At 37.4% G+C, this 14,310-nt stretch overlaps 1 protein-coding gene and 1 pseudogene across 1 annotated transcript; both read left to right on the plus strand.

Moving 5' to 3' along the window:
• The first annotated feature begins 4,245 nt into the window (after positions 1–4,245).
• On the plus strand, positions 4,246–4,845 carry LOC129898814 (uncharacterized; annotated as a pseudogene).
• Positions 4,846–9,892: 5,047 nt separating this feature from the next.
• Positions 9,893–14,127, plus strand: LOC129898828 (CDT1-like protein a, chloroplastic). The gene is made up of 8 exons (XM_055973515.1): positions 9,893–9,898; positions 10,498–11,141; positions 11,461–11,580; positions 11,681–11,915; positions 12,380–13,105; positions 13,253–13,454; positions 13,547–13,637; positions 13,805–14,127. The coding sequence occupies exons 1-8, from the start codon at positions 9,893–9,895 to the stop codon at positions 13,860–13,862; spliced, it is 2,082 nt and encodes a 693-aa protein (XP_055829490.1). The 3' UTR covers positions 13,863–14,127.
• Positions 14,128–14,310: the final 183 nt, after the last annotated feature.

The raw sequence follows: 14,310 nt of genomic DNA on the forward strand, positions 1-14,310 counted from the left end.
ATAAATCTTCTATAGATATGAATTTTGGTCATTTTTTTTTGAAAATCTTATAGAAACCTCGATAATATCCATGACATATTAAAAGCATTTAGGTTCTGCACAAGCAGAATTAGGCGATTTTCTTATTTTTCGTATTTGTTAGCTAATGAATATTTTAGTGATATGACTTTCAGTCAATTTTTTCTAAAACCTCTATGGACCCTTCGTAAGTATCCGAGGGAGAAGTTCGTGTAAAATCGACATAATCCATAGAATATTCATAGCATTTGGGGGCCACATAAGCGGAATTAAGCGATTTTTCTCATTTTTCCTTTATGTTAGCCAATAAATATTTTGGTGGTATGACTTTTGGTCAATTTTTTTGAAACCTTTATGGGATCCTTCATAAGTATCAGAGGGAGAAATTACGTGTATCCTCGACACGATTCATGATATATTCATAGCATTTAGGGGCCGCACAAATGAAATAAGATGATTTTCTCATTTTTTTTGTGTGTGTTAGCCCATGAATATTTTGATAATATGATTTTTGGTTAATTTTTTTCTAAAATATTTATGAGATCCTCGATAATTAATTAGGGGAGCAGTACATGTAGTCTCGGCACGATCCACGACATATTCATAGCATATAGGGGTCGCACAAGCAAAATTAAGCGATTTTCTTATTTTTCGTATGTGATCTCATGAATATTTTGGTGATATGACTTTCGGTTAATTTTTTTTGAAACCTTTATGTGACCTTCCATAAGTAATCAAGGGAGCAGTACGTGTAGTCTCGGCACGATACATGATATATTCATAGATTTATGGGTTGCACAAGCAGAGTTAATTGATTTCTCAGTTTTTGTGTGTGTTGGCCATGAATATTTTGGTTATATGGATTTTGGTTAAATTTTTTTAAAACATTTACAGGACCCTCCGTAAGTACCTGGGAGAGGAGTACTGTAGCCTCAACATGATGCACGAGATATTCATAGTATTTAGTGGTAGTACAAGCAAAATTAAGCTATTTTTATTCATTTTTCATGTGTGTTGCCCATGATTATTTTGGTGATATGACTTTCGGTCAATATTTATCCAAAATATGTATGAGAACCTCCATAAGTACCCGGAGGAGCAGTAAGTGTAGCTTAGAAATGATCCGCGGCGTATTCATAATATTTAGGGGCCGTACAAGTGGAATTAGATGATTTTTCTTATTTTTCTTGTGTGTTATCCAATGAATAATTTGGTGATATGAATTTTGGTCTATTTTTTAACGAAAAATTTATAGGACCCTCCATAAGTACTCGGGGAGCAGTATGTATAGTCTCAGTACGATTCACAATGTATTCATAGCCTTTATAGATCACACAAGCAGAATTAGACAATTTTCTCATTTTGTATGTGTTATCTAATGAATATTTGGTGATATGACTTATGGTTAATTTTTTTTCAAAATCTTTATGGAACCCTTTGTAAGTCTCGAGGGAGAAGTACGTGTAGTCTTGGTACGATCCATAGCATATTTATAGAATTTAGGAGCCACACAAGTCAAATTAGATAAATTTTTTTATTTTTCATATGTGTTAGCCCATGAATATTTTGGTGATATGATTTTCGATAAAAAAAAATCTGAAACCTTTATAGGACCCTCCGTAAGTGTCCGGTGGAGTAGTACGTGTAGTTTCAATATTATCCACGACGTATTTATAGCCTTTAAGGGCCGCACAATCTTTTAAGGTAAAATAGATATACATATACACTTGTTATATACGACTATACACATATTATATATAAAGAGTGTGCTTGGGTATATCATAATATTTATGTTGGACTGTACATCTTTGAAAACGACAAATTATGTCAATAAATCGCAATCATTGAATGTGATTTATGCCTTAATACATCTCTTCATTTTTTTTGTTTTTTTTTATATTTGAGCGAGGTTAAAGTAGACTTTGGAATATTGGGTCAAAAACATCTACAAGCATACTTTTCAATTTATCCTTGTCTTTTAAAAAAAGTAAATTATGCAAAATATCAACCTATGATTTGAGATTATTTAGAGGAGATTTTGAGTTGATCGGCACGATCCACGACATATTCATAGCATTTAGGGGAGACACAAGCGAAATTAGGCAATTTTCTCATTTTTGTATGTTAGCTCATGAATATTTTGGTGATATGACTTTGAGTTAAAAATTTTCTGAAACCTTTATGGGACCTTCTGTAAGTACTCGAGAGAGAAGTACGTGTAGCCTCGACATGATCTATGACATACTCATAGCATTTAGGGGCTGTACAAACAGAATTAGACGATTTTCTCATTTTTCGTTTATATTAGCTATTGAATATTTGGGTGCTATGACTTTCGGTCAATTTTTTTAAAACTTTTATGGGACCCTCCGTAAGTACCCGGGGGAGCAGTTATATGTAGCTTCGGCACAATCCACGGCATAATCATAGCATTTAGGGGGCGCACAAACGGAAAAAGGTGATTTTCTCATTATTTTTTTTTGTGTTAACCCATGAATATTTTGATGATATGACTTTAGGTCAATTTTTTTTTGAAAACTTTATGGGACCCCCGGTAAGTATCCGGGAGAGCAGTACATGTAGCCTCAAAATGATCCATGGCGTATTCATAGCATCTAGGGCCCTTTTGTCTATTTGGTAATTGCCCTTTTTGTTTATTTGGTAATAGTCCTTTTTTTCAATCGAAGAGATCTACAAGATATTTATTTTGACTATATTTGAAAAGGCGTTAAATTGCGTATTAGGAAATTATCTTACACCCCAAAGCATGCATGTCACCTATTGATTCTATGCCACCAAAGCATGCTAACAACAGGAAAAATAATGCAAATATATACAATTGCGATAATGCAGGATCAATGATAAAGAACCTTGGCATCCCAGCTTTGTTCCCTACAACATATTTCCCTTCCTCCATTCATGATAAATAATAAATAAAAAAGATAAAAAGAAAAGTCATTCCATTATAACAAAAAACTCACACCCAAGTTCCATGGCTTTTGGTTCATTATTCTGATCATGATTTTCCTACACCCAGAGGAAAATATACTTTCCTTTTGGGCAAGGAGGGATTCAAACCTGTGACACCGTAATTCATAGCCATGTACTCTAATTCTCAGGGTTGTCTCGATCATAAAGCCACTAAAACAATGGCTTGGAGGCCCAATATTTTTTGGGCCCCACTTTTTCTAAGGATGTATAAAAAAAAGGGCAGCTCGGTGTACTAAAGCTCCCCTATGCGCGGAGTCCGGGGATGTATATTATATATTAAAAAAATATCATGTACTGTTAAATTTGTAAAAAAGAAAAATATATTTTTTTACCTTATTTAATGTGGGATCATTGTAATAATTGAAAAATGAAATAGTTTTTAGGTAATTGCAGTATCCGTACTTACTTGGCTACCTATTTTGTTGTCTTATTTATATTTTGATTACTAACATGACCCCACATTTTTATTCTTGTATTACCCTTTCTTATCCTTCCTTTCTTTTTTCTTTTTAATCCCTCCCTAAGAGTTTCCACCCTTTTTGCTCCATTGATAACTCGAACTCACAAGCCCATGAAGTTGAAAGTGAGGGAGGCTTACCCTCCCAAATAATTATCTTATTATTGAATATTCTGAAGTCTTCCAAAGGTTAAATCATTTGCATTAAGCAAAATCTATTTGTTAGAATATATGGTAATATATTCTGACAAATTTGTAACAAATTGTATATATTTAGTTTCCATATATAGATAGTTAGTTTCCTTGTATTAGACGCTTGTATTAGGTGTATATATACTTATTATATTAATGAAATAAAGAAAGCGATTAATTTCTTTCATGGTATCTGCTGTCTAGGGCAAATTCTCTCCTTCTTCTTCTAGGTCTTCCGCCGCCACAACCTCCCTCGCCTTGCCCGTCCTTGCTTTTTCACCATGTCTACCTCCAAATCTTCCTTTCATCATTCTCTTGCTATCTCCAACATCAAGAACCATGTTCCCATCACTCTTGAGATGAAGAATGTCCAATATTCCGCTTGGGCGAAACTATTTAAGATTCATGCACGATCCCATCGGGTAATTGATCATATTATTCCTCCGGCGGCAGAAACTGAGAAACGGCCTCAATAGGAGGAGGACAAAGAACTGTGGTCCACCCTTGACGCCACCGTTCTCCAATGGCTCTATGCTACTATCTCTCATGATCTGTTGCATACAATTCTGCAACCTGACACCACGACGATGGAGGCTTAGAATCGCTTGCGTGATATCTTCCAAGATAACAAACACTCTCGTGCTGTTACCATTGAGTACGACTTCACTCATGTCGACATGGCCAATTTTCCCAATGTCTCTGCCTATTGTCAACATCTCAAATCTCTGGAGGATCAACTCAAGAATGTTGGCTCTTCAGTGGCTAACAACCGTCTAGTTCTTCAATTGGTCTCGGGCCTTACCGAACCCTACCAAGGTGTGGCGACTCTTATTCGCCAACGCGACCCTTTGCCACAATTTTATCAAGCCCGTTCGATGCTCACTCTTGAAGAAGCTGGCCGTACTAAGAAAGCAGCCCAAAGTTCCTCCGTTGCATTAGTTGCTCGCTCGTTCGAAGGTCCCGCTGATGTTCCTGATAATTCATCTTCCCACTGCCATAATAGTGGTGGAAAGAGGCACCACAATCGCAACAATAATGGAGGCAAAGCTCGTGGAAGCCATGGCAGTCATGGCGGCGGCAAAGGAGCTGGCAGCAGCGGCAGTCCTGCTGGCCGTGGTGGTCAGCTGGGTGGCAGCAGCAGTCGCGGCAGCACTGGGCAGCATTCAACGGCGCAGCACTCTCCATAATTTTCTCCTTGGTTTGGCGGACAACAGTGGTCATGGCTGGCCTCTTGGGGTCCTTGGGCTATCCCACCATGTCCATATCCGTTAACCACTTGGTCCCGACCCACTTATGGACAGCAGCAGCCACTAAGAGTGGGTGTTCTTGGCCTCCAACCCCAGCAGGCATACACCGCAGCCCTTACGCCTACGGACATTGAGGCCGCAGTGCATACTCTTGGGATCACTCCTCCGGATACAAATTGGTACATGGACACTAGTGCCACTTCTCATATGACATCCAATCAAGGTAACCTCACGTCCTATTTTAATAAGAGCATTAATCGTGGTATTATGGTTGGTAATGGTCACTCTATTCCAATTCACGGCTATGGTCACACAACTTTGTCTTCCCCGGGTCCTCCCTTGTACTTAAAAAATGTCCTCCATGCACCTCATCTAGTTAAAAATTTGGTGTCCGTCCGCAAATTTACCACTGATAACTCTGTTTCTGTGATTTTTTTATCCCTTTGGGTTTTCTGTGAAGGATTTTCAGACGGGGAGGCTGGTAATGAGGTGTAACAGTCGGGAAGAGCTTTATCCAATCACCAATCCAGTCACTTTACCATTTACTTTTACGGCTTTGGCACCTTCTCTTTGGCATGATCATTTGGGTCACCCGGGCGCACCTGTGTTGAATTTCTTTAGGAAGAATAAATTAATTGATTGTACTCAAAGTAGCGATGTTTGTATTTGTAATTCGTGTCCTCTTGGAAAACATGTTAAGTTGCCATTTTATGCGTCAACTTCTTGCACTCTTATGCCGTTTGATATTATACATAGTGATCTTTGGACGTTACCCGTTTTGAGTTCCTCCGGTCATCGATATTATGTCTTGTTTATGGATGATTATTCTAAATTCTTGTGGACATTTTCTTTATCACACAAATCACAAACCTTTTCCACATTTTTAAATTTCAAGACATTTATTTGAACTCACTTTGAACGGGATATTAAGAATATACAATGTGATAATGGCAAGGAATTTGATAATGGCCCTTTTTGGGACTTCTGTAAAATCTATGGTCTGTCGTTTTGTTTGTTTTATCCTCACACGTCCCCTCAAAATGGAAAAGCCAAAAGACAAATCCGTACGATTAATAACATTGTTCGTACCTTATTAGCTCATGCTTCCCTTCCTCCTTCCTTTTGGCATCATGCTTTAAAAATGGCAACTTACCTTCTCAATATTCTTCCTCATAAACTGTTAAACTATCACTCTCCTCTTAGCATTCTTTATCAGAAGGATCCCTCTTATTCCCATCTTCGTATCTTTGAGTGTTTATGTTGTCCTCTTCTTCCCTCAACACTAATAAATAAACTTCAACCAGGGTCAACCCCATGTATTTTTTTTGGGATATCCATCACATCATCGTGGGTATAAATGCTATGATTTGTCCTCTAAAAAAATCATCCTTAGCCATCACGTACTCTTTGATTTGACGTAATTTCCTTTTGCTAAGTTACATACCCATCAAAATCACACATACCAATTTCTAGACGATGGACTCTCTCCATATGTGGCTCATCATCTCGTTAACCCTATGAACCCACCGACTCCACCCCTTCCTGCCGCACTGCTGCCAGCTCCGCCATGTCCAGCGGGCGAGTCTGCCCCCTTGCCTGGGCAACTTTCTTCCTCGCTGCCTGGGCAGTCTGCCCCGTTTTCCACTCTTCCTCCTTTTTCTTCTCCTCGACCCACTCCCGTCTCTCCCTCTAGTCTACCCACCGGTCTTGTTACTAGGAGTAAGTATGGGATCTACAAGCCTAAGAGGTCTTTTAACCTTTTTACATCCATCTCAAAGTCTCCGTTACCCCATAACCCTGTGTCTGCTCTTCGTGACCCGAATTGGAAATTGGCTATGGATGATGAATATAATATTCTTATTAAAAATAAGATGTGGGTGTTGGTGCCCCTTCCTTCTAATGTTAATATTATTCGGTGTATGTGGATTTTTGCTCATAAAGAAAAATCTGATAGTTCGTTTGAGCGGCATAAAGCTCGTCTTGTAGGTGATGGTAAAATCCAATAGGTTGGCATGGATTGTGGTGAGACATTTAGTCCGTGTGTCAAATCGGCAACTATTCGTATGGTTCTTAGTCCAGCTCTCTCCAAGGCATGGCCGATTCACCAGCTTGATGTCAAAAATGCTTTCTTACACGGCGAGCTTAAGGAGACTGTGTACATGTATCAACCTTTGGGTTATCGGGATCCTGATCAGCCTAATCATGTCTATTTGCTGCAGAAATCTCTATATGGACTGAAATAGGCTCTGCGGGCTTGGTATAAATGGTTTGCTGACTATGTCCATACTCTTGGGTTTTCTCACAGTAAGATCGATCATTCTTTGTTTGTTTATCGTCGAGGTTCGTCTATGGCGTATCTTTTATTATATGTCGACGATATTATTTTAACTGCTTCCTCTTATGAGCTTCGTCAGTCTATCATATCACTTCTTAGCTCCGAATTTGCTATGAAGGATTTGGGCCTGTTGAGCTATTTCTTGGGCATTGCTGTCACTCGTCATACAACCGGTTTATTTTTATCTCAAAAGAAGTATGTAGTTGAGATTATTGACCGTGCTGGCATGTCCTCGTGTAAGCCATCTCCTACTCCAGTTGATATAAAGCCGAAGCTTGGGGCTACTACTAGCACGCCATTTGCGGACCCTTCACTTTATCGGAGTCTTGCTGGGGCACTGCAATACCTAACATTCACAAGACCTGATATTACCTATGTTGTGCAACAGGTGTGCTTGTTCATGCATGATCCACGAGATGAGCACATGCACGCTCTCAAGCGCATCGTGCGCTACCTACAAGGTACATTGGAGTATGGTCTTCACTTGTATCCCTCTTCCACAACCAACCTTGTCTCGTATACTGATGCTGATTGGGGTGGGTGCCCCAACACACGGCGTTCAACGTCGGGTTATTGTGTCTTTATGGGTGATAACTTAATCTTATGGTCTGCCAAATGTCAGGCTGCTTTGTCCCGTTTGAGTGCCGAGGCAGAATATCGAGGGATTGCCAATGTGGTTTCTGAGTCCTGTTGGTTACGAAATTTTCTTTTGAAACTTCATTGTTATATTCTACGGGCTACTTTGATTTATTGTGATAATGTTAGTGCCATATATCTGGCTGGTAATCATGTTCAGCATCAATGCACTAAGCACATTGAGATGGATATACATTTTGTTCGGAAGAAGGTGGCTCGTGGCCAGGTTAGGGTACTACATGTCCCCTCTCGTTATCAGATTGCAGATATCTTCACCAAAGGCCTTCTGTTGGTGTTATTTGAAGACTTTCGGGACAGTCTTAACGTTCGGCGACCTCTCGCTTCGACTGCGGGGGTGTGTTAGAATATATGATAATATATTCTGACAGATTTGTAACAAATTATATATATTTAGTTTCCATATATAGATAGTTAGTTTTCTTGTATTAGACGCTTGTATTAGGTGTATATATACTTATTATGTTAATGAAATAAAGCAAGGGATTAATTTCTTTCACTATTGTTGTTTGTTTTCAAAAAGATCAAATCTGCCTTTTGATGTCTTCTTTAAATGTCAAGCATTGCAATAAGTTATCATATTATTGAAGCAATACAATACTATTTCGATATCATTATATAAACTTATCAGATTTAGTGCAATGGTGTTTTAATATCGCTATATCAATTTAGTAAATTCTTGAGCCATGTTTTGTTATTCTAACTTTATATTCTATTTTTCCTTTGAGAATTTGCATTGTTTACCTTCTCACTTAAGAAGGTATATGTACATCCTATCCTCCGCAATCCACCCTTATAGGATTAATACACAAGTTATGCTATCGTTGTTATTGTCATTCAATTTAATTAATTATATATGTCACTTAGAGAATAAAAAATTAGAGCCTCTAAATGAAGTTTGGTTTTAGACCTATAATCTTGGTGAAACGACCTGCTAATTCTCTGAGCTACATGCCTCACCCCATTTAGACAGTCAAAGCTTAAACAAATAGCCATCTTAGGTATTCACCTTTTCTTTTAATAAAAAATACACACTTTAAAATCGAGAAATGAACCAAAAAGAATGAAAATATTTGTTAATCAACTTAAGAGTGGTTTGATAAGATGTATTGGAGAAACTAATATAGGTATTAGTCATTATATTATTTAATTATGTGTTTAGTAGGATTTTCAGCCTATTATATATAACTAATGCATGTATTAGTTAAGCACTCTATTCAGTATTATAAAGACAGAACAATCATTAATATACCAAATCAAACAGTGGATAAAAAATAATCTCAACATTACTAATACACTTTATTCATGACTATTCTTATACATTCTATCAAATGAGCCCAGTAATTCCAGAACTTCTTACTAAGAATAACACAAAATGAGGCAGAATTTTATCAAAAGAGGAACAAAAAACATCCTGTTACTTCATATATGCGCGTACATTTGGATCCATGTCAAGATTCAACAAATATTTAAGGAAACTTTAACATGTTGATACCATAACACGAATGAATAACAGTATTTGGAGTTAATTTCTCAGACGATCACTCAACTAACAATTTTTAGCTCAGAAAATTACTCAACTTTGTTTTGTAACACAAAGGTCACTCAACTCTACAATCATAACGATACTTGTCCTGAAAAAACTTCTTTGGTTTTCCACCATTCATAGTTGGTCCTTCATCATACACAACTGCAAGTATTTTTTGAAAATAGAACTCCTTTAACTTCATTAAACATGGATGTCGGTTTTCATCGTCAGTATTTCAAGCTCATTATGCAAATATCATCCTCATAAGTCAGCGAGATGTTCATTTTTTTGATGTGCCAGTTAAATCACAAATATATTTCGCCCCCTCTGCAACGAAGTGTCCCTTTTGGTTAAACTAAAAATTGAGTGACCCTTTATGCATTTTGGAGGTAAAAAGTGGTCGTTTTGGCTCTAAACTCGACAATTTATAGTTGTGACACAAAACTATGCAATAGTAGAACAAGCTGGAAATGAAGGTTTTGAATGAATAGCATTCAACACAAATGACTATGCCATGGTCGTCTTTTAAAAAATATATATATTATAAACTAAAGTTGTTCCAAATTTACATGTTTGAATTTGGATTGAAAATGCCTCTTAACACATTGTTCCTTCATGAAATCATTCAACATAACAAATCTTTCTTCAATTGTGTCTAATACACACCAATTCCAAATGTAAAAATTACATTTCTCGTGTCACTTAAACGGTAGGATTAACAAATTTTTTACATTGTAAATACATGAGAAAAACATGCTTAATCAATCCCAATTTAAGTGTTACTAATATTAAGTATTTACTATAAAATAAAAAAAGAATTATGTAAGTTCTTTTATTTATCTATAAGAAGTCTATAATTGTAGTTCATACAAAAAAAAATATTATAAATCATATTACCGTTGTTTCATTTTTTTTATTACCAATTCCAAAACATTTAATTCTTTAGCAAAATCTAATTAAATTTCAAACAATATAAAAAGAGAAATAATTATTATAAACAATAATTAATAATTAATAATTAATAACAGTAACACACCAAAATTAGCAAATTACAACAATCCAAAACTTCACAAAGGTCCATGGGCCTGGGCCTTTCTCTCGTTTAAGAAAAAATTCGCGCCAAATCCGACGTGGAAATGTTGACACATCAGCATCCACATCAGTTTTCCCGGCAATTGGCGCCAATTCTAACCTGGCATGGCTGACACGTCATCCTCCACCTCAGCTTTCCCGCCAGAAAAATGCTACTATATATAGTACCCCCACCCCTACCCTCACCCCCGACCTTGTCTCTTTACTTTTACCCTCCATAGCTCTCTGCAACTTCTCATCAATTTTGCTTAAACAGTTTTCTGTGTTAATTCAATCAATGGAGTCTACTGAAGCTTCACTGTTGAATACATTCAAATCGAAGAAGAAACTTCAGATTGGATCCGACCCGGATGTATCCGGAGCTCCATCTCTAGATCCATGGAGCTCCAAAACTCCCGAGAAGACAATCGTTCCTCCTCGCCGGACTCGGAATAGGAATGCTGCGTTTTCATTGAAAGATATCCGACAAGCCGCACAGAAGCTCCGGAAACCCGACCCGACCCGCCCGAATTCCCAGACTGATACCTCATTGAGCTCTGTGAAGCCACAAATGGCGTCTTCTTCTTCTTCTGAATGTTCAGTAGTTAAACCGAAGAAGCCTGTAAATCCAGTAAAGCTACCAGAGAAGTAAGTGCTTCATTTTTTTTCCAATTTTTTTAGGATTTTATATAATGTGGATCTATTTGTTATTGAAAAGGAGACAGATCTAGAATTTTATAAGCAAAATAAACAATAGATTCAAAAAAATCCATTTACTAAATGTTTAAAACCACTAACAATTCAACAAATATAAATTTGAATCCCTAATTTCAAAAGTACTATAATTGAATACGACGAACCGGAATTTTCACTAGGGAGTTTCAACAATTGATGGCACAAAGCTGCATTTGTCCTTGTTTTTGTGTTGTTTTTTTCTGGTTCTAAGATTAGTGTTTTTTTTGTATAGGTACAAGTTGTTGGAGGAATTCTTCGGTGGCTTGGTAAGTTCGATTCGGTTGCTACAGTTGAAGGGTTCTTCAACAACATTTACAAACATACGTGCAAAAGTGGAGTGTCTAGCAGATAGGTATGCAAATGATGGACATTTGTGTATGCATTTACAGATGATTTCTCTATGAATTATATCGCTAATTGTGTTATTGTGTGATTCTCTGTTGATTGTGCAGGAGGTTTACTTACAATCACTTAGCACAGCTGAAGTTTCTTTTACCTGAGGCTATCGAGATAAAGAAGATGCTTGTGTTCGATGAACGGACAACCTGTATGAAGCCTGATCTTCATATTACATTAAATGCTAATGGAGTTGAAGGAGATAAGAAGCTGAAATCCTCTAGTGGCACTGAACAACTGAGGACAGTCTTCAGCAGTCGGATTTTGGATTTCTTTAAATCCCACCCTGAGGTAAGAGAAAGATTTTAACTTGTGCAAGTTTTGACAGTTGGAAAATTACCTAGCAATGATACGTTTGACGCGATTGGTGTAACTAGTATTTATGGACTTTAAATGATAAATCTGTGTTGATTGAAATCATTAGAGTAGTTTGAGATGTTAAGCTAGCTCTGTTGGACATAATTTTACTTGTGCAAAGTTGGACAATGGAGAATTGCTTTGCAATGATATTTTGTGAGTAGATTTGTTTGTTAGGCCCAACCGCCCAAGTGAGACGTGTTTGGTGTATTTAGGATTTATCGGCTTAAATCTATGGTGATTGAAATAAAACTAGTGTAGGGATATCCCTTTTCTGCCTGATATCCTTTTGCTCCCTGAACTCCTCCAAAAGAAGTCGAAAAGAATAGGTTATATTTAGATATGTTGCTTTTCTTGCAAAACTGGTGTTGTTAACAAATGCTATTTCTGAATTTCAGGGAGATGACATTCCTGAGGAAGTGCTACCAGGAGCATTTGGTGCGGCTAAGCCAGAGCTCTTGACGAACTCATCAAGTCCCGCAAGTGCACAGTTGAAGGAGGAGACACCAATTGGCTCGTTGCAGAAGCCACCAGTAGCTGTATCTCACCTATCTCAATCTTTCAGGAGATCCTTTTCTCATCGAGCATCCATTGGTGAAGCAGAGAACGCAAAGCAATATCCGACAGTTGTCGCTCACACTTCAATTCATCAAGTCTCAGAACCCCAGGTGACCAATTGTCCCACCAACATCTCTAAAGCTGCTGATAAAATTCCTAAATTGCTTTCGACACAAACTAGGACCACAAGATTCTCAACACGAGGGGTTCATTCTGCTACTTTACCACCATCTCCTCTACCTGCAACTCCATTAAAAAACACGAAAAGTGAAGATGGTTCGTGTTTGTTAAGTGCTGAAAGTACTCCAGCAAAACTTGCATCTACTCCAGCAAAATTGATGAGTTCTACACCTTTGCTCCAACCTTCCAAGAGATGCTATATGACTCCAGATGGTGAGTCAACTGAATCACCAAGAAAGCTAGTTAGGCGTCCCCCTCCTAGTAGGTCGTTGACCTTTAATACTCCTGTAAAGAGTTCAAAAGTTACAGAAGAAATCAGCAGGAGCAGAGAATCATCAACAGATGATGAAATCTACGACATTCTTCCGGAGAATCTTCTGCAGTCGGTAAGACACTAAACGAACTTTCTCCCACGACAACATTTCCTTGTTAACAAAATAAAAAGTTGATCCTTTGGTCTGAGAGGAATTAGGATATCTATATTTCTTAGTCTAGTATTTGAGGTTAGTGGCTAATTTTTCTTGGATCTGCAGATAAGAGAAAAAGAGCAGGAGGCACTAGAGGAGAAAGATCCAGCCATATCCCAAGCAAAATGGCGCAAGAAAATGATTTCGAGTTTGCCTAATTTCTTCGACACGATTTACTTCCTATTTCAATCAATCAACCGATCTGTGATTACTAAAGAAGAGCTTATGCACAAAGCTATTTCGAGCCATCTAGCTATTGCTGATAAAAGTAAGCCTGGTAGATAATCATTTGAATACTTGATGTGCTTCGACAATTTGAAGCTGCTTCTGACTTTAAACATTTTTCTTCTTTCTTTGCAGGAGAATTTGAAGAGCTACTCCAGTTATTGCAAGAAATAGCTCCTGAATGGATCCATGAAAAGCTGTCATCTAGTGGGGATCTTCTCTTGTGGTAAGCTTTGGTTCTTCCTTGCCTCCCCAACCACACATAATTTCAAAAGTACAATCTAATCAGTGATTAAATCTTGAATCCGCCTCTGTGTTTGACTACCTTTAAGTTTTATATGCTGTCTTCTACTTCATAGGGGCTTGACGTGATAAGTTGTGTTTTCATTGCAGTGTTAACAAGGTATCCAATGCTGAATCAATACGCTCAAGAATTGCCGAAGCAAAGTGAGAGAAAGCAAGGACAAGGGCATCTGAATTCGGCCTGAGTTTTCCAAGAGGAGTTGTAAATGAATAGTTTGGCTAACTAAATTATTTCGATACATTGACCGATTCTGCAGGCATATGGCTGCTACATTTTGCTATTTAGTACAGTTTAGTGTCTTTAACTGGTTTAGCCAGCAATATAGAGCTAAAATAAGTTTTTGTTAGTGAAGGAGAACACTTATCCTGTATATAACCATGATGCTTCTCTTTGAATGAGAATTTGGTAATAATATTGTATTTTTTTTTCAATACTAAATGTTGATTTTACTGATTCTGAGGTGAATTCTTGCTGAGCAATGAATTTTTTGCAAGGGATTCAAAATTTGATAAAGTAACAGAAAAACTAGAAAGTTTGATATCTAATATATATAAAAAATTAATTTAATGTGTATAAATAATCCGAACCGCCCCTA

This window comes from Solanum dulcamara, chromosome 8, assembly GCF_947179165.1.
Source record: "Solanum dulcamara chromosome 8, daSolDulc1.2, whole genome shotgun sequence".
Taxonomy (NCBI): domain Eukaryota; kingdom Viridiplantae; phylum Streptophyta; class Magnoliopsida; order Solanales; family Solanaceae; genus Solanum; species Solanum dulcamara.

Excerpts from the sequence above, each read along its gene's own strand:
- LOC129898828 (XM_055973515.1), top strand. Across the intron at positions 11,142-11,460 it reads CCAGTAAAGCTACCAGAGAA|GTACAAGTTGTTGGAGGAAT; the intron begins GTAAGTGCTTCA and ends TTTTTTGTATAG. Across the intron at positions 11,581-11,680 it reads GTGGAGTGTCTAGCAGATAG|GAGGTTTACTTACAATCACT; the intron begins GTATGCAAATGA and ends TTGATTGTGCAG.